The 22613-nt window shown below is 38.9% G+C and overlaps 1 protein-coding gene across 5 annotated transcripts; it reads left to right on the top strand.

The window, feature by feature from the left end:
- The first annotated feature begins 1721 nt into the window (after nucleotides 1-1721).
- ASNS (asparagine synthetase (glutamine-hydrolyzing)) lies at nucleotides 1722-21983 on the top strand. Of its 5 annotated transcripts, XM_011974715.1 has the most exons (14): nucleotides 1722-1910; nucleotides 2264-2546; nucleotides 4302-4337; nucleotides 4914-5185; nucleotides 9591-9828; nucleotides 14660-14845; nucleotides 15105-15206; nucleotides 15650-15777; nucleotides 17236-17362; nucleotides 18609-18715; nucleotides 19390-19490; nucleotides 20730-20811; nucleotides 20909-21064; nucleotides 21642-21983. In XM_011974715.1, the coding sequence occupies exons 4-14, from the start codon at nucleotides 4937-4939 to the stop codon at nucleotides 21849-21851; spliced, it is 1686 nt and encodes a 561-aa protein (XP_011830105.1). In that variant the 5' UTR covers nucleotides 1722-1910; nucleotides 2264-2546; nucleotides 4302-4337; nucleotides 4914-4936; the 3' UTR covers nucleotides 21852-21983. The 5 variants fall into 5 exon arrangements, with proteins under 5 accessions (XP_011830105.1, XP_011830106.1, XP_011830104.1 ...); XM_011974716.1 differs by lacking the exon at nucleotides 2264-2546 and having other exon boundaries at nucleotides 4988-5185; XM_011974714.1 differs by lacking the exon at nucleotides 2264-2546.
- The last annotated feature ends 630 nt before the right edge of the window (nucleotides 21984-22613 follow it).

Below are 22613 nucleotides of genomic sequence, written 5' to 3'. Positions count from 1 at the left end.
CTGGTCTTCTTTTACTTGTGGCTAAATAAATGTTTTGCTGGAAGAGTAAAGAGTTCCCAGTTCCATGAGATCTATAGTTCTACAAAATGAATATACACATAATCCATGTAAATATTTCACTTTTAAAACAATTTTTAAATATTTAGATAAAATTTAATTTGTGCATGTGTGTATGTGTGCGAGACCAGAGATGGCGTGGGGGGGGGGGTCTCACTATGTTGAGCAGGCTAGTCTTGAACTCCTGGCCTCAAGCCACCCTCTTGCCTTGGCCTTCCAAAGTGCTGGAATTGCAGGCGTGAACCATTGCACCCTAACTCACTTTTTGTTTTTGTCTCACGCATCCGTGTGAAGAGACCACCAAACAGGCTTTGTGTGAGCAACAAGGCTGTTTATTTCACCTGGGTGCAGGCGGGCTGAGTCCGAAAAGAGAGTCAGCAAAGGGTGGTGGATTATCATTAGTTCTTATAAGTTTTGGGATAGGTGGTGGAGTTAGGAGCAATGGTTTGCGGGCAGATCTCACAAAGTACATTGGTGGATCTCACAAAGTACATTCTCAAGGGTGGGGAGAATTACAAAGAACCTTCTTAAGGATGGGGGAGAGATTTGTAAAACGTAGATAGAAGACCTACTTTCCCATATTGCTTTCCCACATTACTTTCCCACATTGGTCTCAGATTTAAAATACATCAATTAGGATACAGCAAAATCTGTTTGATACTGAAAACTTTCCAGCAAGAATGATCCTTAGAACAAGTCATCTCTCATCTTTGCTCTTGCCTGTAACTACTAAGCGACTACTCCATCTTCTGCGCTTAGGGATTTTAAATTGTTGGCATTTTTGATTTAGCCGGGAATGCGTTGTATGGGGATATCAAATCTGCATGCTCCCCGAGCATTGACTGTAGTCTGATCATAGTAGGTCATGCACATATAATTTTACTATTTCTCAATTTATTTCAGTGCTGATGTAATTAGCAAAATACGATTTAAGAGTGTTATGATACTCTTTTAAATCGTGATGTCTTTTCTTCATCAAAGAGATACTTAAAAGCACATAATCATCTTGTGGAGGCAGGCTGACAAAATACTTTTTGAGATTCTAAAAGGAATCTTTGTACTTAAAATGTTTAAGGACCACTGATGTATTTTGGCTTCATGTATCAATCAGATTTAGATTTTATTTTATTGTTTTAGAGATGGGGGTCTCCCTTTGTCGCCCAGGCTGGAGTGGAGCTCACCGCAGCCTCAAACTCCTGGGCTCAAGCTGTCCCTCTGCCTCAGCCTCCTGAGTTGCTGGGACTACAAGGGTGTGCCACCATTTTTTGTAGAGATGTGATCTCGCTGTGTTTCCCAAACTGGTCTTGAACTCCTGGTTTCAAGTGATCCTCTTGCCTTGGCTTCTCAACGTGTTGAGATTACAGGCGTGAGCCACCACTCTTGGCCCCGATTTATTAATAGATTTTATAAGGACATTTTAGGCCTCACGCATCAGTTTCTTAGAACAAGCTTTTCTCTGCACTGCATACTAAATCAGACGGTAGTGCGACAAATAAACGGTGATGATTTCCCTAAGAACAAATCAAGTATAGAAAACTCCCTAATTGTCAGAACAGCAGGTAGTCTGGACGGATCTCTGAGGCTATCCTTAAACAGGTGCACTGAGACGCAATGTGCTGGAAACAAAAGAGCTCCTCCTTGCGCCCTCCCACCGCCCCACTCAATCCAGCTCCGCCCTGGCCACCCCGCGGCCCCGCCCCTATGCGCGCTGGTTGGTCCTCGCAGGCATGATGAAACTTCCCGCACGCATTACAGGAGCCAGGTCGGTATAAGCGCCCGGAGTCTCGCCGGCCAGCACGCTGTCCGCTGCCCGGCCCCCGCTCACCGTATCTGCTTGACTTGCTTACGCCCAGGTGAGCTGGACCCTTCGCTCCGCGCCGTGCGCCCAGCGCCAGCACCCTCCTCGTGTGCCCTGCGGCTGCTCCGGGAGGAGGGGGAGGAGGATGCGTCCTTAAGCCTGGCACCCGGCAGACGCAGTTCGGGGGCGCCTGCTGATGCTGCGGCTCCTGCGGTAGAGAGGGCGGGGCGGACGCCTAGCGATTGTTGCGCAACTGGCAGGTAGCGGAAGGACCTCTATGTCCTGGTCCCCTGAGGCATCAAGAGGGAACCAGGACCCGGAGGCCGGGCTGCTCCGGAGAGAAGGCAGCGGCGGTCTGAGCCCCTGTAAATGTTACATGTGTACTTTTTTTACTATGTGGCGTCGAAGCCTGTGGACATTTTCGCAGTCCAGGCCCCTGCGGCGGACTGGTCGGAGCGTGCTGGTGGCCAGGGCGCAGTCAGGTGTCGCGTGGTCCTGATCTAGGAAGAAGAGACTCTGGCTTTATTACTGCCTCGGTGTCTGTGCTTTCCCCTTCAACTGCCCTCGTCCTCACCTGGACCCCTCACCTTCCTCCTCCCCTCTCACCCCGCCACCCCTGCCAGTCCCCACCCCTCTCTGTAGACTGCAAGACTTAACAAGTGACTTGCTGAGCAAACCCTGCCGAGAAGAGGTCTGTTTAGGGACACAGGCGGCCAAGTACAGAAAAAGGTAGAAGAACTAGCGTGCCTTTTTCAGTGGATGTCATTTTACAGGGCTGGCTTCAGATGATTGTTGTAGCTTTAAATAAAAGGACAGTTTTCTTCTCGGCCGTTGGCCTACATTATTTCTTTACTGTCCATTGCCCTGGGCGCTTGACTAGTAATTTAACAGCAGTTTTTTTTTTTTTTTAATTTTAAATCATGATTCATAGCATTGCTGTAAGAGTAATTAGAGGTAAAATAGGGCTTGAACTTGTCTGTAGTTGGTTACTTACTGACATCTTAACATAAAAGTAAGGTGAGAGGGTGAAGTTTTAAGTAACATAAAGTGGAATAGAAATTAAATGCCCTGAAACTGCCATGTCCGGTTCGGTAGGCGCTAGCTACCTGTAGCTGTTGAGCACTTGAAATGCTAACTAGTCCTAATTGAGGTGTGTTGTGTTAAATACACTGGATTTTGTCGTTGGAGTAGGAAGAACAGTGTAAAATATCTGCTTGATAATTTTTTATATTGATTACATACATGTTAAAATGATACTATTTGGGACATATTGAGTTAAGTATATTTAAAATTAATTTCACCTTTTTCTTTTAATGGGGCTACTAGTATATTTAACATTACATACGTGGCTCACATATTTATTGGACAGCACTGCTCTAGAAGTTTAAGAAGAAATAAAAATATTGAGAACAGGTTGCGGTAGTAGGAACTTTGCCCTTCTATAAGACTGATTCCAATAAAAATAATAAGTTATAGTTTTAATTGGACTTTTCCTACTAGAAAAAATAAGTGTACTTTACATGCCCCTTTGTTCTCCCTCTTTCCCCTCCAGTTTAGAGGTTAGCGTGTATTTATTATAGCAGGATTAATACAGGGATTCACTAAGCGGCGTTAAGAAAACTTAGGTAAATGATTCCCTGATGACCACACTTGATTTTCAAAGCACTTTCCTAACCCATTTTTAACTGGTATAGAGTCAAAGGCAGATGGCTTATTAGTAGTCATCTCATTTAAATCTTATGGAATTTTTCCAGTAAATCTCAAATAATTTGTTGTAGGCTATTTGGGCTATTTGGTCAAGTGCATGGAAGGGACAGCATAGGACATGTGGTACTTCATTTCCAAATTGCTTGAGATGATTTTCATTATAACCATATATTATTTGGTTCTGGTTTTCTGGAAAACCAGCTAAACCTTTGGTGCTTTTAGATATAAATGAAATATCACCAAAGGATTGCTCAAAGTGACTTACGCAACTTGAATATATATTTTTTCCTTAGGGTGTTTATCCCAAATTATCTGGGCATTTGCTGCAATTTGCAGTTTTTTTTAAAAAAACACCAAAATAGTTATTTTTTCAAGTTAGAGATGTTTTAATAAAAACAGTCATTTTGAGCTGGCAGCAGCCAAATAAAACAGCGCTTTATTTCACAGTTGAGAATTTGAAATTGGAAAGTAATTAACATACGTGAGGATGACTTACTTGCTTCCTGGCTTACAGGGATGAGCCAAGTTTTTATTAGGGATGTTGTTGCTGTGTATGTCCCACCTAATTTGCTTCCTTACTGAACAATGCAACTTTGAGACAGAAATATTTGAGAACATTTTTGTCACTTGGGACATTTTGATAGTGAACATTTTGTATCTTCTATTAACTTAAAATGTTTTATTTGTTATAAAGCCAGGATATCTGATATCAAATTAAATTGTTTTCTTTTCCCTTTAGATTTTCTTCAATCACATCTGAATAAATCACTTAGAGGTAACCTAGATGTAATATGGTGAAATGCTTAAAAGAGCTGTGCATCTTAGTATTACACTTACAGCAGTATGATTTTCTGTTGTATACATTATATTGTACCTGCAGCTAGTTCAGATAAAGAGAGGGCATTTAACTGTCAAGACAACCTGAGAGGAGACTCTAGTAATCTGGAAAGTCTCTTGGATCTTTGAGGGATCCCTGGCTAGGCTGGAGCCAGCCTGGATTTGTATCTATATCTTGGAAGCAAACTTAGAATGCAGAGACAGATGTGGCCTAGATGCTGCCAGCTCTAGCCAACCACTAAATCCTAAGGTGGGAGAGATGCAGGCTTTGACTAGGTGCTAAGCTGCTGTAGCCCATTAAATGTAGAGGTCACTATATTTTCTGAATACCTGTAAGTAAATTAAATCATTCTCTACTCCCGTGTGCCTGCCAACCTAATGGGGAATCGCTATAGAAAAGATGGTTTAAATTTTAGTCTTTGAAGTGGTTTATGCATGTTTCTGGAATCAAGATTTAATGCAGACTGGGATTGGATATTGAATATTTTTGATTTATCTGCTTTTATCTCCATAGAGAGCTTATAGCTTCATTGTACCATGTGTGGCATTTGGGCCCTGTTTGGCAGTGACGACTGCCTTTCTGTTCAGTGTCTGAGTGCTATGAAGATTGCACACAGAGGGCCAGATGCATTCCGTTTTGAGAATGTCAATGGATACACCAACTGCTGCTTTGGATTTCACCGATTGGCAGTAGTTGATCCACTGTTTGGAATGCAGCCAATTCGAGTGAAGAAATATCCGTATTTGTGGCTCTGTTACAATGGTGAAATCTACAACTATAAGAAGGTAAGGAGAAAGAAACCAGATGTCTGGATGCGATTAAACTTAAGAGTTTGTTGGTCACGATGATATTACATATTCTGTATCATGCTTTTTACTTTGCAAGGCACTCTATGTTCATTATCTCATTTGCTCTAAGTATGTAAATAGGGAACTGATGAATAAAAAGGTGAGTGAAATGACATGGTCACAAAAGAAGTGATAAAAATGAGAATTACAGTTCAGTTTCTTTGACTCTTAGAATTTTTTTCTCCTTCTCCCCAGCTTTTCATTTTGAAAAAATTTCTAACATATAGAAAAGAACAGAACAGCGAGCACCTAGATTGAATAGTCATTAATGTTTTGCCATATTTGCTTGAGTTTTCTTTTACAGACACACACACACAAACACACACACACACACATATTTTTGCTGAATCATTTGAGAGTACAGTACAGATATTATGACACTCCTAAATATATAAGCATTTATCTTCTAAGAATAAGGACATTCTTCTACATAACATCAATGCCATTATTAAACCTAAGAGTCCATAATACCACCTAATATCCAGTTTATTCTTAAATGAAATTTCCGTAAGTGTCCCAAGAATTTTTTTTTTTTTTTTTGAGACAGAGTCTCATTCTGTCACCCAGGCTGGAGTGCAGTGGCACGATCTCAGCTCACTGCAACCTCTGCCTCCCAGGTTCAAGCAATTCTCCTCCCTCAGCCTCCCAAGTAGCTGGGACTACAGACACCTGCCACCATGCCCAGCTAATTTTTTGTATTTTAGTAAAGACAGGGTTTCACCATGTTGCCCAGGGTGGTCTGGAACTCCTGAGCTCAGGCAATCTGCCCACCTTGGCCACTCAGAGTGTTACCAAGAATATCTTTATAGCTGGTTTTTGTTTGTTTTGAGCTAGATTTCATTCAAGGTTCATGCATTTGGTTGTGATGTTTCTTGGTGTTTTTTGAGACTTCTTGATAGATACCCTGTCATGCATTGATAGAGATTTATATCCTAATCACATTTTGGACATTTTTATCTCTGAACAAAAGCTTTTGTCATTGTTTGTTGCCTGCTCATAGGAACACTCTTAATAACAGTCTTCTCATTTAAAAAGTTTTAAAATAGTTATTCAGGAGATTCCTTTTACATATTTCTTTATTCCTTTATTAAAGGACCTACTATGCACCAGACATCATTTTTCTAGGTGATTGGAGATGAAATGGTGAAAAGGAAAGGCAAGAATGGACTTTCCTGCTAGTGGGAGGTGGAAGAAGAGAGTATTACAACTTTTTTCTTTCTGAGTCAAATCAGTGTCACATACGTGAGAATGAATGCTAGGTGGTGCTATGGCATTGTCAGCTTGGCTTTCCCCTTAAATGAAATAGGAAACGCCCTGCTTCACTTGAACAGTGTTGTTTCTTTTCATTAAAAAGTTACAAGAAGTTAAATATTTTGAAAATAATTAATTTCTATTCTGAATTAGCCAAATGTTTCATTTGTAAAAGTAGAGAAGTTTGTTCCATAAGCATCGAAGCTTATGTAGTTGGGGCAGCTAGCAAACTGTCTAATGAACAGAATGTGTATTTTAGGCTTATGTAAAGTATTCAAAAATCCGCCCCCCCCCCCCCACACCTCCTTTTTGGTAAAAATAAAGTTTACCACTACAATGAAATACAGTCAGAGGTGTGCTGGGAGTAGAGGGAGACTGAATGAAAAACAGGAGAAATGGGGTCAAGGCTAGAGCAAAGAGCAGGCCCTCTCCCTGCAGGGGAGTATCAGGGGCCTGCAGCCAAGTCAGATGACAGCATGACTTCAGGAGGTAAGATTTGAGGGCTTTTATCTAAGATGCAGCATTGGAGTTTGGTTTCAGGGGAGTAGGAAGTGATACATCCATTACCCAAAGGACCCTTCTCCCTTTTAAATAAATTACCTGCAAAGTTTAGGCCAAAGAGGTGGGCAAGGTAGATTTTGGAAGCTGTTGCTTGCTAATATCAGTGAATGCTTTATAGTCACTAACCCTTCAGGCAGTTCAGCCCAGAACAGTCAGCAGAAGACTGTTTCCAGACCCCACCTGCTAGTTACAGATCATCCCTGATAGAGCAGAGAGGGGTGACCAGGTAGTGACTTTACAGTCACTGGAGGCAAAGCCCATTTTTGGACAGTTTGGTGGGGGCTTATAGACAAAAGATTCACAAATGATGGAGTGAGCTGGATGGAGTGTGAAGCATATTTATGGGTCATGCACATACATAATAGGTTTACTTTTTGAAATTTGAAAGCATGTTTTAAGCTTATCTAGGATTTCCACCTGATTTAAACCTCTTCTTTCTCTAATGTCAGCCAAAAACCTGAGTACAAGGTTCAAAAAGGAATACATCCAGGACTTTTCATCCTCATAGTTTGCCAGTGATGGTGGAGAGTGTCAGAATTGGGGAGTAGCCTAATCAAACCTTCCTATTCTGCATGCAGTGGCAGACAGTCCCTTTGCTGTTCCTTTGGGGCATGCAGACTAATAAAGCGCCACCATCATTTTGTCTATAAGTAAGGAGTAGCTTTAATGCTACTGCAGTGGTGGAAGCCCTGGGCATTGTCGTCCACCCCTGGGGACCAGCAGCTTTGTTTTGGATCATGTATCTGTTATTGTGATGTAGCCATTTATTTTTCATGGAATGGTGCCAAATGATGTTTGTCCCTTTGCTTTACATTTTTATAGCTAGGACTTTGAAGCTGAACTGGAGGAACTTCTTAGCCAATACTATCTTCTCAAACCAAAAATTTTTAGGTGCAGAAGACGCGTTTTTTAGTGTCATGGCAACCAGGCAACCTGTTATCTTAACTTACATTTAGAGGTTGAGCATCCCTAATCTGAAAATCTGAAATTTGAAATGCTCCAAAATCTGAAACTTTTTGAGCACTGACATGATACTACTGTGCATTTTGATGTCACAGTCAAAATGCAGGTGTAAAACACAGTTTATTTGGCGTGCCCTAGGGAAAAAAGATCCTCTCAGCCCCCTTCAGCTGCAGTATAACTTTTCTACACATGCCCAGATTTCCCCGTGCAAGCATGCCCACAAAGGGTAATAGAATGGCACATGTGCAAGCTGGACACGCCAATGGCAGGATCCAGGATCCCCACAGATGGGACCTCTGCGCATTACCCATTGTATATTTTTGCTTATTTTCTGCTCTGTGGTGTTAAGATACTGAAAATGTCAAAAAGACCTGTAGATATTTCTTTGAGCAGCAATGATAAGGAAAAGTAGAAACATAACACAGAAAGTCAAGCTATAGGAGAAATTGGACTGTAGTGTAAAGGTTTAGATTACATGATGAAAATGTGTGATAGAGATACTGAAAGACTAGAGCTACCTGCATTCATAACAGAACAAGAGGTCATATCAGTCTATAAAATCAAAGAGAGACTTCCAAGACAGAAGCCGTTGTTAATGAGGCAGATGACTCTGGAGAAACACTTACAAAAGTCATTTGGCCAAGTGCCTCCTCAACCTCAGAGGACCCGCTTCCTAGTTGCTCAGCTGCTTCTGATATTTCTTCTCACCTAAAAAAGGAAAAAAAAAGATACAGTGTACAGTAACCTTTTAATCAAAACACAGCATTGTCGGTGGAGTCTGAAAGCCTGCCATTGTTTGTACAGCTGTTTAACTGCTGATACAGGTATTCTGGTGATACTACTATGCTACTTATTATTTTCTTACTGTATTAATGGTAGGTCATATTTTTTACTTACGTATGAATAAGTGTATAAAAATGATTGTTCTTTAGTAGCATATAAATTCAGTCAGGAATGATGGTCAATGATGGCAAACAGCCACAGATTTTCCACATGGTAGCTGAGATAGTGATACCTTTGCTTTCTGATGGTTCCATGTACACAAACTTTGTTTCATGCACAGAATTATTTGAAATATTATATAAAATTACCTGTAGGCTATGTGTATAAGATATATGAAACATAAATGAATTTCATGTTTAGACTTGGGTCTCATCCCCAAGATATCTCACATATATGCAAATATTCCAAAATCCAAAACACAACACTTCTGGTTCCAAACATTTCAGATAAGGGAGACTCAATCTGAATATATATGTATTACATACATAGTATGTATACAATATGCATTTTCATCCCTCCACAGGTTACTATTCTGGCACATTCCCATTATATTCTGTTTCTCAGACTGCAACTAAAATTTTCATGGGTTCAGCTTTATGTTGAACAGAATTTGCAGATTATGAGTTGAAGCAAACCCTAGTTTGATAATGCTGTGATTCTCCTAAATCACCAAAGTGCATGAAAGGATTATAGAGCTCAGAAATACTGAAGCAACTTGGCAATAAGAAATTATTAGTGAATGTACAAGGAATCTAACATTTTGGTTTTGCTATTGCTTCATAAGATGCAACGCCATTTTGAATTTGAATACCAGACCAACGTGGATGGTGAGATAATCCTTCATCTTTATGACAAAGGAGGAATTGAGCAAACAATTTGTATGTTGGATGGTGTGTTTGCATTTGTTTTACTGGATACTGCCAATAAGAAAGTGTTCCTGGGCAGAGATACATATGGAGTCAGACCTTTGTTTAAAGCAATGACAGAAGATGGATTTTTGGCTGTATGTTCAGAAGCTAAAGGTAATAATAAATTTTTCTATAGACGTTCATTATTGTCTTGGTTGTATGTTTGCTTTAAAATTATATTTGAAAATCTCTTAGAGAGCAATCCAGAATTTTACAAGTGACTAATTAAGTTATGAGTCTTTAACCTTTTTTAAAAAAAAACAGAGGAGTTGTACTCTCCTTTTCAGCACTTAAATTCTGTAATACTTGAAGGATGATTCTTTAGTGCAGTCATTTATTTTTTGCTATGCTAATATGCTCTACGTCTAGCTTGATCCTAAGTGCAGTTTTAAGTTTTCCTGTGTCATACTATAATGGTAGGGTTGACTCTGCGATTATTGCACTGTGGTACTTTGCTGCAGTTGTAGCACAGCAAATATTAGGATTTCTAAAACAGCTTTATTGATAATTCACATACCATGTAATTCACCCACTTGAAGTATACAGTTTGGTGGTTTTTAGTGTATTCACAGATGTTGGTAACCGACACTCCAGTCAGTTTTAGAATTGTTTTTCCACCTCAAAAAAAAAAAAAAAAAAAAAAAAATCAAATCCTATGCCCTTTAGCTTAGTTTTTGCTGGCAGGATCAACTAGGTTTTTTGGTTTTGTTTTTGTTTTTAGAGATGGGGTCTTGCTCAGTCGCCCAGCCCAGGCTGGAGTGCAGTGGTCTGAACATAGCTTAGTGCAGCCTTGAACTCCTGGGCTCAAGCGATTCTCCCACCTCAGCCTCCCTAGTAGCTAGGAGTATAGGCATGCACCACAACACCCTGCCTCCTGTGCCCTTTAGCTTTGAATTCCATCTCTCCATATCCATTATCTGCACCCCCGCAGTTGTAGCCCCGGCAATCACCAATCTTTCTGCCTCTGGATTCCGTATTCCGTATGTTTCATATGAATGGGATTATATATCATATGGGCTGTTGTGACTGGATTCTTTCACTTGGCATAGTGCTTTCAAGATTTGTCTATGCTGTAACATGTATCAGTACTTACTTTTTATGGCCAAATGATACTCCATTACATGGATACACTGCATTTTGTTTATCCACTTGTCAGTTGATGGACATTTAGGACATTGTTTACCCCTCTTGGCTATTACGAATAATGCTGCTGTAAACATTGGTATACAAGATTTTGTGTAGACATTTCTCTTGGGTGTATACCTAGGAGTAGAATTGCTGGCACACATGATAACTATGTTCAGTTGAAAAACTACCAGATGATTTTCCGAAATGGCTGCATTATTTTTTATTCCCTCCAGCAGTGTGTTAAAATTTCAGTTTCTCCACATCTTCACAAACACTTACTGTGTGACTTTTTAATTCTAGCCATCCTAGGGTATGTAAAGTGGTATTTCATTGTGATTTTGATTTGTATTTTCCTGTTGACCGTGATGTCCAGCATCTTATCTTATGCTTATTGGCCATTTGTGTATCTTCTTTGGAGAAATATTTGTTCAAATCCTTTGCCACTTTTTTTCCTGCTAGGGATCATTTTATTTGAAAAACGTAATAGACTTTTTTTTTTTTTGAGCAGTTTTATAAAAAATTGAGAGGAAAATGCAGAGAGTTCACATATGCTCCCCCTCCAGTGCCACCGCCCAGTTGTCCCAACTCTTAACATCTTGCGTTACTGTGCTACATTTATTAGATTTGATGAACTGATACTTATATATTAACTGAAGTTCATAGTTTATGTAAGGGTTCACTCTTTGTGTTTTATAGATTTTTGGATTTGACAAATGTTTAATGCCATGTACCCACCATTACAGTATTATGTAGAACAGTTTCATTGCCCTAAAAAATCTCCTGTGCTCCACTTATTGATTCCTTCCTGTCCTCTTCCTCCTAAACCCCGCCCCAGTCATTACTGATCTTTTTACTTTCTCTTTCACTTTGCCTTTCCCAGAATGTCATATAATAGTTGTAATCATATAGTATGTAGCCTTTTCAGACTGGCTTCTTTCACCTAGCAGTATACATGTAGGGTTCTTCCGTGTTTTTTCATGGCTTGATAGCTCATTTTTTAAATTGCTGAATAATATTCCATTTGTTTGCATGCACTGCAGTTTGTTTATCCGTTCTTGAATTATACATCTCTAATTGGGTTACTTTGTCTTTTTGTTACTGAATTGTAATAGTTTCTTATGTATTCTAGGTAGAAATCCCTTCTGTTCATCAGGGTTGCAGGATACAAGATCAATATACAAAAATCAATGGTGTTTGACACACTTTAACTGAATACTACATACTTAAAATGAGCAATCTGAAAATGAAATTAAGAAAGCAACTTCATTTATAATAGCATCAAAAAGAATAAAATACTTAGAAATAAATTTAAGAAGTGGAAAACTTGTATACTGAAAACTATAAAACATTGTTGAAAGAAATGAGAGAAGATCTAAATAAATGGAAAAGTATCCCATGATCATGAATCGAAGGCTTAACATTATTAAGATGGCGGTCCTCCCGAAACTGATTTACAGATTCAACTTGATCCCTATCAGAATCCCAGATGAGTTCTTTGTAAAATCTACAAGCTGGCTCTGAAATTCATATGGAATTGCAAGGGACTAAGAATAGCCAAAACAATCCTTTGAAAATGAGGAACAAAGTAGGAGAACTCATACTTACTGATTTTAAAACTTACTACAAGACAATGGTAATAAGGACAGTATAATACTGGCAGAAGGATAGATGTATAGACGAGTGGGATAGAATTGAGAGTCAGAAATGAACACATACATATATAATCAACTTATTTTTGACAAGGGTGCCAAGAGTATTCAGTGGGGAAAGAAGTTCGAAAACTGGCACAGTGGCAACCAGATATGTAAACATATGCAAAACCTGGAGTTGAACTTTTACCCAACATCATATACAAAAACTATGGATACAAAAAAATACATCAAATGAATCCATTTTGAACTAATCCACATAAATGTAAGGGCTAAAACTATAAAATCCTGAGAAGCAAACATAGAAGTAAGTTGTCATGACCCTGGATTTGGCAAATCTTTCTTAAATATGAGACCAGAAACAACAATACAAATTGATGAATTGGACTTCATCAAAATTAAACAGTTTTGCACGTCTAAAGGACACCATCAAGAAATGAAAAGACAGCCCACAAGTTGGAAGAAAATACTTGCAAATCATGTATAGCACTTTTTGATGGTAAACTTGAGGAAGACATTTATTTTTTATCCCTTACCTACACAGTAGTAACATCCTAAAATCTCTCTCCCTGCCTCTTTTTGCCATTCTTTAAATCCTTTGTTACTTAATTTTCAGATTTAATATTGGCCAAAGCAGGGATAATGAGATCAGTCAAAGGGGTACTTAGGACGCTAGTCACAGTGTTTGTACTGATACCGCAACTGGCTTATTTTCAGGCATTTCTAGTGTGATCAGATGGCAAAGAGCAAGTATATATATGTATGTCAGTTGCCAGGACTTCTGGGCAAGCCTGGTAAAGAGAACAGCGGGGAAAAGCAGCCTCCTACTCCCCTGGGCCTTCTTTGAGCCTGATGATCACTTGATATGGAACTAGGATCACATCCAGTTTACCCTCTGAAATTCCTTGATTGTTGTATTCTGTATCCTTGACACTGTCCTTTTCCAGACCAAATTATCTCATCTGGAATACTGCAATAGTTTTCCTTTCTGAATGCTTTTAGAATAACCTGTCGAAAACTCATCTGATTATAGTGCTGCCTGCTTAAAACCTTTTAATTACTCCTCATTCCCTGTCTGGGCTGCGTAGCTCACTTGAGCTCTGCTAGCTGGTGAGGGAATCTGGGTCCTTTTTCTGGTATTTGAATTCAGTGCTACACAGGTTACTGGCTGGGTAGACAGTCTCAAATTGTAAATCATGGGTATTCCATGTAGATAGTCTGTTACAATGTACAATAAAACATTAATGTTTGTGTCAAAGATCATGGTGTTGTGAGGTTGGGTACTGTCTGTGAGAATTTATTGAGGAAATTTAAGTTATATGGTTTTATTCACATATAGTGTATAACAACTAGTTAAGGGATAGATGTCTCCTTATCTGACTTCAAAGTAGCTAAGAGTGGATCATTGTACTTGTTAAAGGTCTGGGAACCATGGCTATTTTCTTTTTCTTTTTTTGAGATGGAGTCTCGCTCTGTCGCCCAGGCTGGAGTGCAGTGGCCAGATCTCAGCTCACTGCAAGCTCCGCCTCCCAGGTTCACGCCATTCTCCTGCCTCAGCCTCACAAGTAGCTGGGACTACAGGCGCCCGCCACCTCACCCGGCTAGTTTTTTGTATTTTTTAGTAGAGATGGGGTTTCACCGTGTTAGCCAGGATGGTCTCGATCTCCTGACCTCGTGGTCCACCCGTCTCGGCCTCCCAAAGTGCTGGGATTACAGGCTTGAGCCACCGCGCCCGGCCGGCTATTTTCTGAAAATAACTCAGTGATGACAAATGACTACCAGACTATCATAACATTAGGACTCCAGTTCATCCCTTTGCTTCATAAGTATGTCTTTTCCTTTTGTATATATTTGCTTTGGTATAGAAAATAGATTTTCTTGATTAGAAATCTAAGAAGAAGAAATTGAACACTGGAGGTTTTTCTATTTCTTTGAATTACTAAAAGTTAGTGTAATTTGGCAGTATATCCCTATGCCATTATGATCTCTCCAGTAAGTAGACGGTAGGGCTTAGGAAAATAGGAATTTATTTTTCCTATTTTGCTTGTTTAATGGCCATGTGTTTGTATTAAAAAGGGAAAATAAATAGGAATGTAGAGGATGTTAACTAATCGTGACAGTGGGAAGAGTTACCTAATTTGAATAAAGGTATCTTTTTGAATTTGTAGGTCTTGTTACATTGAAACACTCCACGACTCCCTTTTTAAAAGTGGAGCCTTTTCTTCCTGGGCACTATGAAGTTTTGGATTTAAAGCCAAATGGCAAAGTTGCATCTGTGGAAATGGTTAAATATCATCACTGTCGGGATGAACCCCTGCATGCCCTCTATGACAATGTGGACAAACTCTTTCCAGGTAGCAGACACCCATCCACCTATTCCCCATCCTTCTCCAAGGGAAAAAAAATTATAAGTTGTACTCTCCCATCATTTGAATGATTTTAGTTTCAAAACCTATTTCCTATTTTGTTTGGAGGGAACACATTACGATTTGGCACACTCCACCATTGAGTAAATACCATCATGATAGATGTTGATGATAGTGTATTTCGTTTCAATAACTGATCCAGCCCAAGATTTTCTGGAGCTGTTTGGTTTACTTGCTGTGTTTATAGGTTTTGAGATAGAAACTGTGAAGAACAACCTCAGGATCCTTTTTAATAATGCTGTAAAGAAACGTTTGATGACAGACAGAAGGATTGGCTGCCTTTTATCAGGTGAAATCAATTAAAAAACCTAATTATATTTCGTGTGTGTTTAATTGAAATGATTTGTAGTCATCCCTTTTATTTTTACTATAAAATATTTTCTGTATGATTTAATCTTTCCTTCATTATCGGATGGAAACATTTTTTTATAAGCTGCATTTAATAGTCATAGTCATACTCTAACTTGAGTTACAGTGTAGCTATGTTATTGGTGTTAAGAGTGAGCCAGTGGATGCTTGGAATTCTGTGTAGTGATTTTTAACCAATTCAAATACTACTATTATCACAGTTTGTATATTTTTCTCTTACTGAAGTTGATTTCAGCTTATAAAACATGCGGGTTTTAAATGGTAAAACTATTATCTTGGTGTTTATCAGGAATATACATCTTCTGTCCCTGTCTTATGCAAGGCACATAACTAGGACACTTCCACTTCCTCTTTTGCATGTAGGGGGCTTGGACTCCAGCTTGGTTGCTGCCACCCTGTTGAAGCAGCTGAAAGAGGCCCAAGTACAGTATACTCTCCAGACATTTGCAATTGGCATGGAAGACAGCCCCGATTTACTGGCTGCTAGAAAGGTAAGGTGCTGTCTCTGTCCCTTGTGTAGTTAGAGTAGACTTATTATTAGAATGGAAATGGAGTCAATAATGGATGATTCTACTTCTGCTGCTGTATTGACTGGGACAATTGTTTTAAATTAAATGTATTAAAATAGAATGAAATGGCTGTTGAATATGCACTGTGTTGTACACTGTCCTCTGTGTACTTTTATCTGTTATGACCCATACAATTCTCACAAAGACCCTATGATGATAATTATGCTCTTTTGAAAGTAAAGGTATCTGGGCATGGTGGCCTACACCTGTAATCCCAGCACTTTATGAGGCTGAGGGAGGTAGATTACTTGAGGTCAGGAGTTTGAAACCAGCCTGAGCAACATAATGAAACTCCATCTCTACAAAAAATGCAAAAATAGCCAAGCTTGGTGGCGCCTGCCTGTAGTCTTAGCCTCTTGGGTGATAGAGCCTGGGTGATAGAGCAAGACCTTGTCTCAAAAAAAAAAAAAAAAAAGAAAGAAAGAAAGTAAAGGCATAAGTCAGGTGCAGTGGCACACACCTGTAGTCCCAGATACTTGGGAGGCAGTGGTGGGATGTCTGAGCTCAGGAGTTCAAATCCAGGCTGGGCAACATAGCAAGACGCCATCTTGAAAAATTTAAAAAAAAGGTTTTTTGTTTGTTCGTTTGTTTTTTTAAAAAGAATGTAAAGGCATGGTATCGTGGCTAACACTGCAGGTTTTGGAACCTGACTTGTGATTTGAAATCCTGGCTCTACTCATTGATGTAACAAAAATAATAGTGTCTGCTATGGGGAAATTTTAAGGTGAAATGATATAATTCATGTAAAGTAAGTAGGATAGAACTTAGCATGTAGTAAGTACTTAATGAGTGTTAGCTGTTATTATTATTTTAAAAAGTACTGTATTTAGAATACTGTGGGAAGAGGGCAGCTTGTCTGTATTCAGTGGGTGGGAGACCTAGTTCCCACTATGGAGAACTTTCATAGCATGGATGAGAAAAAGCTAGAGAGCAGTCTCAATGCAAAGTGATCAATGCCGAGAGAATCAAAATAGCCAAGGAAAGTAGAATGAGGGGTGGGGCCATTCTATATAAGAATAACATCCTGGATGTAAAATTAGGCATTTCAGAAGGACCAAAAAAGACCAAGCTTAGTGGGACCATGTTGGGCTAGAGAGAGATGAGGTGGGTTAGGTAAAATAGGGAGCGAGGTGCCAACTGGGAGAATGGCTGAAGCCTTGGCACCAGAGGAGCTGAGGGGAGACGAACTTCCTGGTGGTGGAGTTGAAGCAGGCGAAGAAACAGTGCTGGATGGGGCTTTTATGTGGTGGGCTGTAAAACCATTTTTCTTTTTTTCCCACCATTGTTAATTCATAAAGCTTTGTGAACTCCCGTCCTGTTTGATTTTCAAGGGAAGTTATTTTCTTTAACAAATAAATGGGTATTTCTTTATATAATAAGGTGGCAAATCATATCGGAAGTGAACATTATGAAGTCCTTTTTAACTCTGAGGAAGGCATTCAGGCTCTGGATGAAGTCATATTTTCCTTGGAAACTTACGACATTACAACAGTTCGTGCTTCAGTAGGTAAGGTATTATAATATTATTAAATAAAAAGCTTTTTCTAATACTGAAAAAAAGTAAGGTTTAAAAAATTTATTTCAAGCTGTAGTTTAAAAATGTTATTTAAGGATGAATACAAATTAAATCCCTATGTTACTGATTATTTAAGACCACTTAAGAATTCTCTGAATCTCTTTTGGAGTGAAGGGAACAATAAATACATAGTTCAACCTCCACATTGTTGGTATCACTGCTGGTGTTTCCCCAGGGAGCAGATATATATTTTCTGCCCTCTGCCTCCCATTTCTCTTAGAGTTTCTCAGGCTACAGTCTGTATACAGTGAGGCAATAGGTCTATTTGGTAATGCATTTTTGATAAGAAATACTCATTTTACATATATTTTGGTAAATATTCCATCATACAACTTACCAGTCACTAGCTATCATTGCTCTGCAAACAATATTAATTTTATTTTGTAGATAATGTATCTACTGAGATAGGAAGTATACCCCAAATTAGACTGATACAATGTTAATGAACCTTTGTATGCTACTGCCTCCCTTGAGAGACTTGCCTTGGAGGGCAAAAATATCTTCGGTATGACGATGGTTTATGGCCCTTCAAAACATCACAATAAATAAGCAGATAGACAGGATAGCTCTGGTATTGGAATTTCATGGGGCTGGGGTGGGGTTAGGAAAATAAGTGTCTATCACCTCAGCTCTCTAGCTGAGGTGATAATAAAAACAAGGCTGAGAAGAAACACTGGTTTAGAGGGATGCGGTACAGGACCAAGGAGGCAAGTTTAATAACTTATATAGTCTCCCTAGCTTTATGTGAAATCTGGTAAATGGGGAGTGGCAGGGGGAAAGTACCTAACAAAATTAACACTAAACCACCAAAATGGCTATTCTTATTTTTGTGTCATAATACCACTATGAAAGGCACGATTTTTAGGTATTTGAGTCATTGTTCAGCTTAGCATAGTTTTGAGGTGAACATTCTTGGTCTAAAAACATTAGAATTTTAAAACCTGTTTTTATAAAATGACAGAATGGTTCTGGGTTATTTTATTTTACAGTAGTGCTTTTGGATTAAGTACATATAAATGGCTTGTAAATACAAGGTCATTATTGTGGAAACTACTGTATACTAATATGAAGTCCAGTATGGTAGTAACGCTTTCAGTTATTTCCAAAAATCAAATCAAAGGCATTTTTGGTGGAAGGTTATGTTGACATTAAAGTTAATTTCTCTCTCTCATTTAAGGTATGTATTTAATTTCCAAGTATATTCGGAAGAACACAGATAACGTGGTGATCTTCTCTGGAGAAGGATCAGATGAACTTACGCAGGGTTACATATATTTTCACAAGGTAACCACTCTGAAGTGGAGGAATATTCGTGCTATATTAAGAAAACTATGAAATGTTTGACTATTTCTATCATCTTTCAGTATGACAGTAATAGCTTTGAGTATCTCGTGAGGTTACAAAAGGGAACCTGATAATGTTTGCTTTCTATCTCTTGAGGAGGAAAGAAATTTTAATGTGTAAGATGATTTTTATTCTTTAAAACTAGTTACAGCTGGGTATGATGGCTCATGCTTATACCCCCAAGCTACTAAGGAGGCTGAGGTGGGAGGATCACCTGAACCCAGGAGATTGAGGCTGCAGTGAGCTGTGATTGCGCCACTGCACTCCTGCCCGGTTGACAGAGCAAGATCCTGTCTCTTAAAAAAAAAAAAAAAAAAAAGCTAAAAATAAATAAATAAAACTAGTTAAGCTTGAGAATCACCTTTCTGCCATTTCTTAGCATCCTGTGGAATTATGACTGTTGCCCAGTGTGTTCATTTTATTCTAATATTAGCAGTTTGGTAGGAAGGAAGGCATGTTTTGTAAAGCACTGCTTACCTCTGTTCAGTTATTTACTCCCTTCCCTAAATTTGTTTAACTTTTTGTCTTATCCAACTTTAGGATTGGAGAGGGAGAAAGAAAAACTGCTTTGTGTGCCAAAAGCAAAACTCTTGGTGTTTTTGTTTGTGAAATAGGCTCCTTCTCCTGAAGAAGCCGAGGAGGAGAGTGAGAGGCTTCTGAGGGAACTCTATTTGTTTGATGTCCTCCGCGCAGATCGAACTACTGCTGCCCACGGGTAATACTTTTAGAGGCTACTGTAAAACAAAAACAAAAAAACACCAAAAAAAAGGAAAACCAAACCAAAACAAAAAAAAGCTCAATACCCTGAAAAAATAAAAATCAATAGCTGGTTGGCTATATGTTGCATATAGTTGGCTATATGTTACAAAGTGTAACTTCTATAGAGAAAATGAAGCTGTTTCTTCACTTTGTCCCAAAAGAATTAGGCCACATTTCAAAGTGGTGTTGTGGTATATGGAGAGAAGTCGTCTTCCATAGGTTGTTTGAGTTGGAGTTTTCACCTTTAAAAGGTAAGAACATTCTGCTCACATCTGAACAACCAAGATGGAAGAGGGAAGGCTGCTGCAGCAGCTACTGTTAAGTGTTTTAAAGAGAAGTAAAGATTGTTAACATCATGTGACAAGTACTGAGTGCCCACCATGCCTATTTGGTGCTGTAGTGACCCTGAGGGGATAGGGTAGTGAAGATGCAAGGGGTTTGATTACATTATAACGAGCCAGGTTTCTTTGGTATCATTTCTGGTTGTCTAGAGTTATGTTGAAGAACTGAAGACTTTTACTGTACAGGATAAACAACTGTCATTAAATGTTTTAGTTGCCTCTGCTGAATCACACCTAGATCAGGATATAATTAAACATGGGTTTAGGGAATGAACTGAATCTGGTTATTATCCTCTCTACTTGTCCTAACTAGAGTCACTAGGCTTCAGGAAACCGGTGATACGGAATTTGATGAAATATAGTGGGACTCTGGTTTAAATTGCATATTGTATGTGAATTGTTAATCAGTGGTAAAAAAAAATACTGTATTGTCATCACAATTGTTAGAAGAGATGGTCTCACCTAGAAAACACTGAGTAAGAAAGGTTCAGGCAAGGAATTTTCTTAATGATTGGGTCACTCATGATTTGTAACTTTTTCTGCTTTTTGAAATATGCATTCAACTATTCCTAGAAGGGAAAGTAAAAGTAATAGTCTCAGTTAGTTTTACTCCCTCGATGACATGGTGTATATATATATATATATATATATATATATGTTATTTTAAATGAAGATTTTTTTTTTTTTGTATTTATTCATTAGTGTAGAGCAGTCATTAGGAGGCTTGTATGTGACTGTATGACCTTAACATTTCTTAGGATCTGGTTGAATTGATGGGAAAACTAAATCAGAACCTAAACTGACAGGCACTAAATACCCATTTTAATTTAGATTTTCTTCTTTTCTCCTTTAAGCCTTGAACTGAGAGTCCCATTTCTAGATCATCGATTTTCTTCCTATTACTTGTCTCTGCCACCAGAAATGAGAACTCCAAAGGTGGGTAAATCAACTCAAGATAAAAACTGTCCATTGCCATCAGATTATGTTTGTAATTTTTAACTGATGCTCCTTTTTTTTTTTTTTTTCATATCAGAATGGGATAGAAAAACATCTCCTGAGAGAGACGTTTGAGGAGTCCAGTCTGATACCCAAAGAGATTCTCTGGCGACCAAAAGAAGCCTTCAGTGATGGAATAACTTCAGTTAAGAATTCCTGGTTTAAGATTTTACAGGAATACGTTGAACATCAGGTATAATGTCTTTAAAAACGTTTTTAGGAATGTGACAGTTTGGAACATCAGGTATAATGTCTTTAAAAACGTTTTTAGGAATGTGACAGTTTGTATGCAGAGCTGTCATTGCTGTTCATTCTGTGTTTAGTTTGAATGCTTTGTCCCTGTCAGAGAGATTCACAGTCTCTGTAAACACTTATCTCTTTTATAGGAATTACATAAGAATTAAGTAGCATGAAGGATTATAAAGTAGCATCTGGAATTGAAAAAGAGAGGAGACTTACTACTTATCATCACTGATCTTCATTTATCAGATTTTTGGGCACCTGCTGGGTGCCAGATCTTGTTAGGCACAAATGACTAAAATAGAGCCACTACGTATTAAAAATATGCATATGAGTGTTCTTTAAAAGGCACTGCAGCTATCCATATTATGAATACTTTAGCATTTTCTAAGTGATGGGTGATTCAAAGGGTCTCATACAATTTACAGTCATGTCTTATCTGAATGTTTTCTGTTTTGTGAGACCAGAGTCAACAAGCATTTCCTGCCATTTAAAAAAACTGTTTTGCTCCTATATGCTTATTCTTACAGGTTGATGATGCAATGATGGCAAATGCAGCCCAGAAATTTCCCTTCAATACTCCTAAAACCAAAGAAGGTTATTACTACCGTCAAATCTTTGAACGCCATTACCCAGGCCGGGCTGACTGGCTGAGCCATTACTGGATGCCCAAGTGGATCAATGCCACTGACCCTTCTGCCCGCACACTGACCCACTACAAGTCAGCTGCCAAAGCTTAGGTGGTCTTTATGCTGTAATGTGAAAGCGAATATTTCTTGTTGTTGTATGGGGACTATGGGTAGATAGGGGAACAATGAGAGTCAACTCAGGTTAACTTGGGTGTGAAAAAAATAAAAGTCCTAAATCTAAAACATTGCTATAGTCATTTATGTTCATACAGTCTCTTCATAAGAGGTAACTAAAATTTTTTTGCTGTATCACAGTAAAATGGAGGGTAAGCTAGGAAAAGGGAAAAGGATCTGATGTCTGCAAGAACTCACAGCCCTCTCCTGGCAGATCTGCTTTAGATGACATTTGCGTCTTGTACCCGTATGGCTTCCTTCCAGTCCTTGCCTCATCTTAGGGACGTCATCAAAGGACTACACTATTTTGGTTCTGCCTACATTCCTAACAGCTGCCTAATTAGACTTGAGACTTGAGTCTTCTATAGGCGTTCATGACAGCTGTATTTTGCAAGATAGTAGTTCATTTTTTTCTCTTTTATGTGGAGCCAAAGCCACTTCTGGCGACTTGTCCTAGAGCAGGGGTCAGGCTTTTTAAAAATTTTTTATTTGTTTTTAATAAAGAACCAGAGAGTAAATATTTTAGGCTTTGTGGACCTCTTTTGGGACTGTTCAGCTCTGCCATTATAGTGCAAAAGCAGTTACATAGACAATATGTAAATAAACGAGCATGGGCCGGGCGCGGTGGCTCAAGCCTGTAATCCCAGCACTTTGGGAGGCCGAGGCGGGCGGATCACGAGGTCAGGAGATCGAGACCAT

Source organism: Mandrillus leucophaeus, unplaced genomic scaffold (assembly GCF_000951045.1).
Source record: "Mandrillus leucophaeus isolate KB7577 unplaced genomic scaffold, Mleu.le_1.0 Scaffold148, whole genome shotgun sequence".
Lineage (NCBI taxonomy): Eukaryota > Metazoa > Chordata > Mammalia > Primates > Cercopithecidae > Mandrillus > Mandrillus leucophaeus.
Note: the sequence above shows the minus strand (reverse complement) of the source record. Positions and strands in the feature narration are given on the sequence as shown.

What these genes read in the sequence shown, in the direction of transcription:
- ASNS (XM_011974714.1), top strand. Translation starts at nt 4,937, where the DNA reads ATGTGTGGCATTTGGGCCCTGTTTGGCAGTGACGACTGCCTTTCTGTT. An exon ending in TGTATGTTCAGAAGCTAAAG is followed by an intron (nt 9,829 to 14,659) that starts GTAATAATAAAT and finishes TTGAATTTGTAG; the next exon opens with GTCTTGTTACATTGAAACAC. An exon ending in TGTGGACAAACTCTTTCCAG is followed by an intron (nt 14,846 to 15,104) that starts GTAGCAGACACC and finishes CTGTGTTTATAG; the next exon opens with GTTTTGAGATAGAAACTGTG.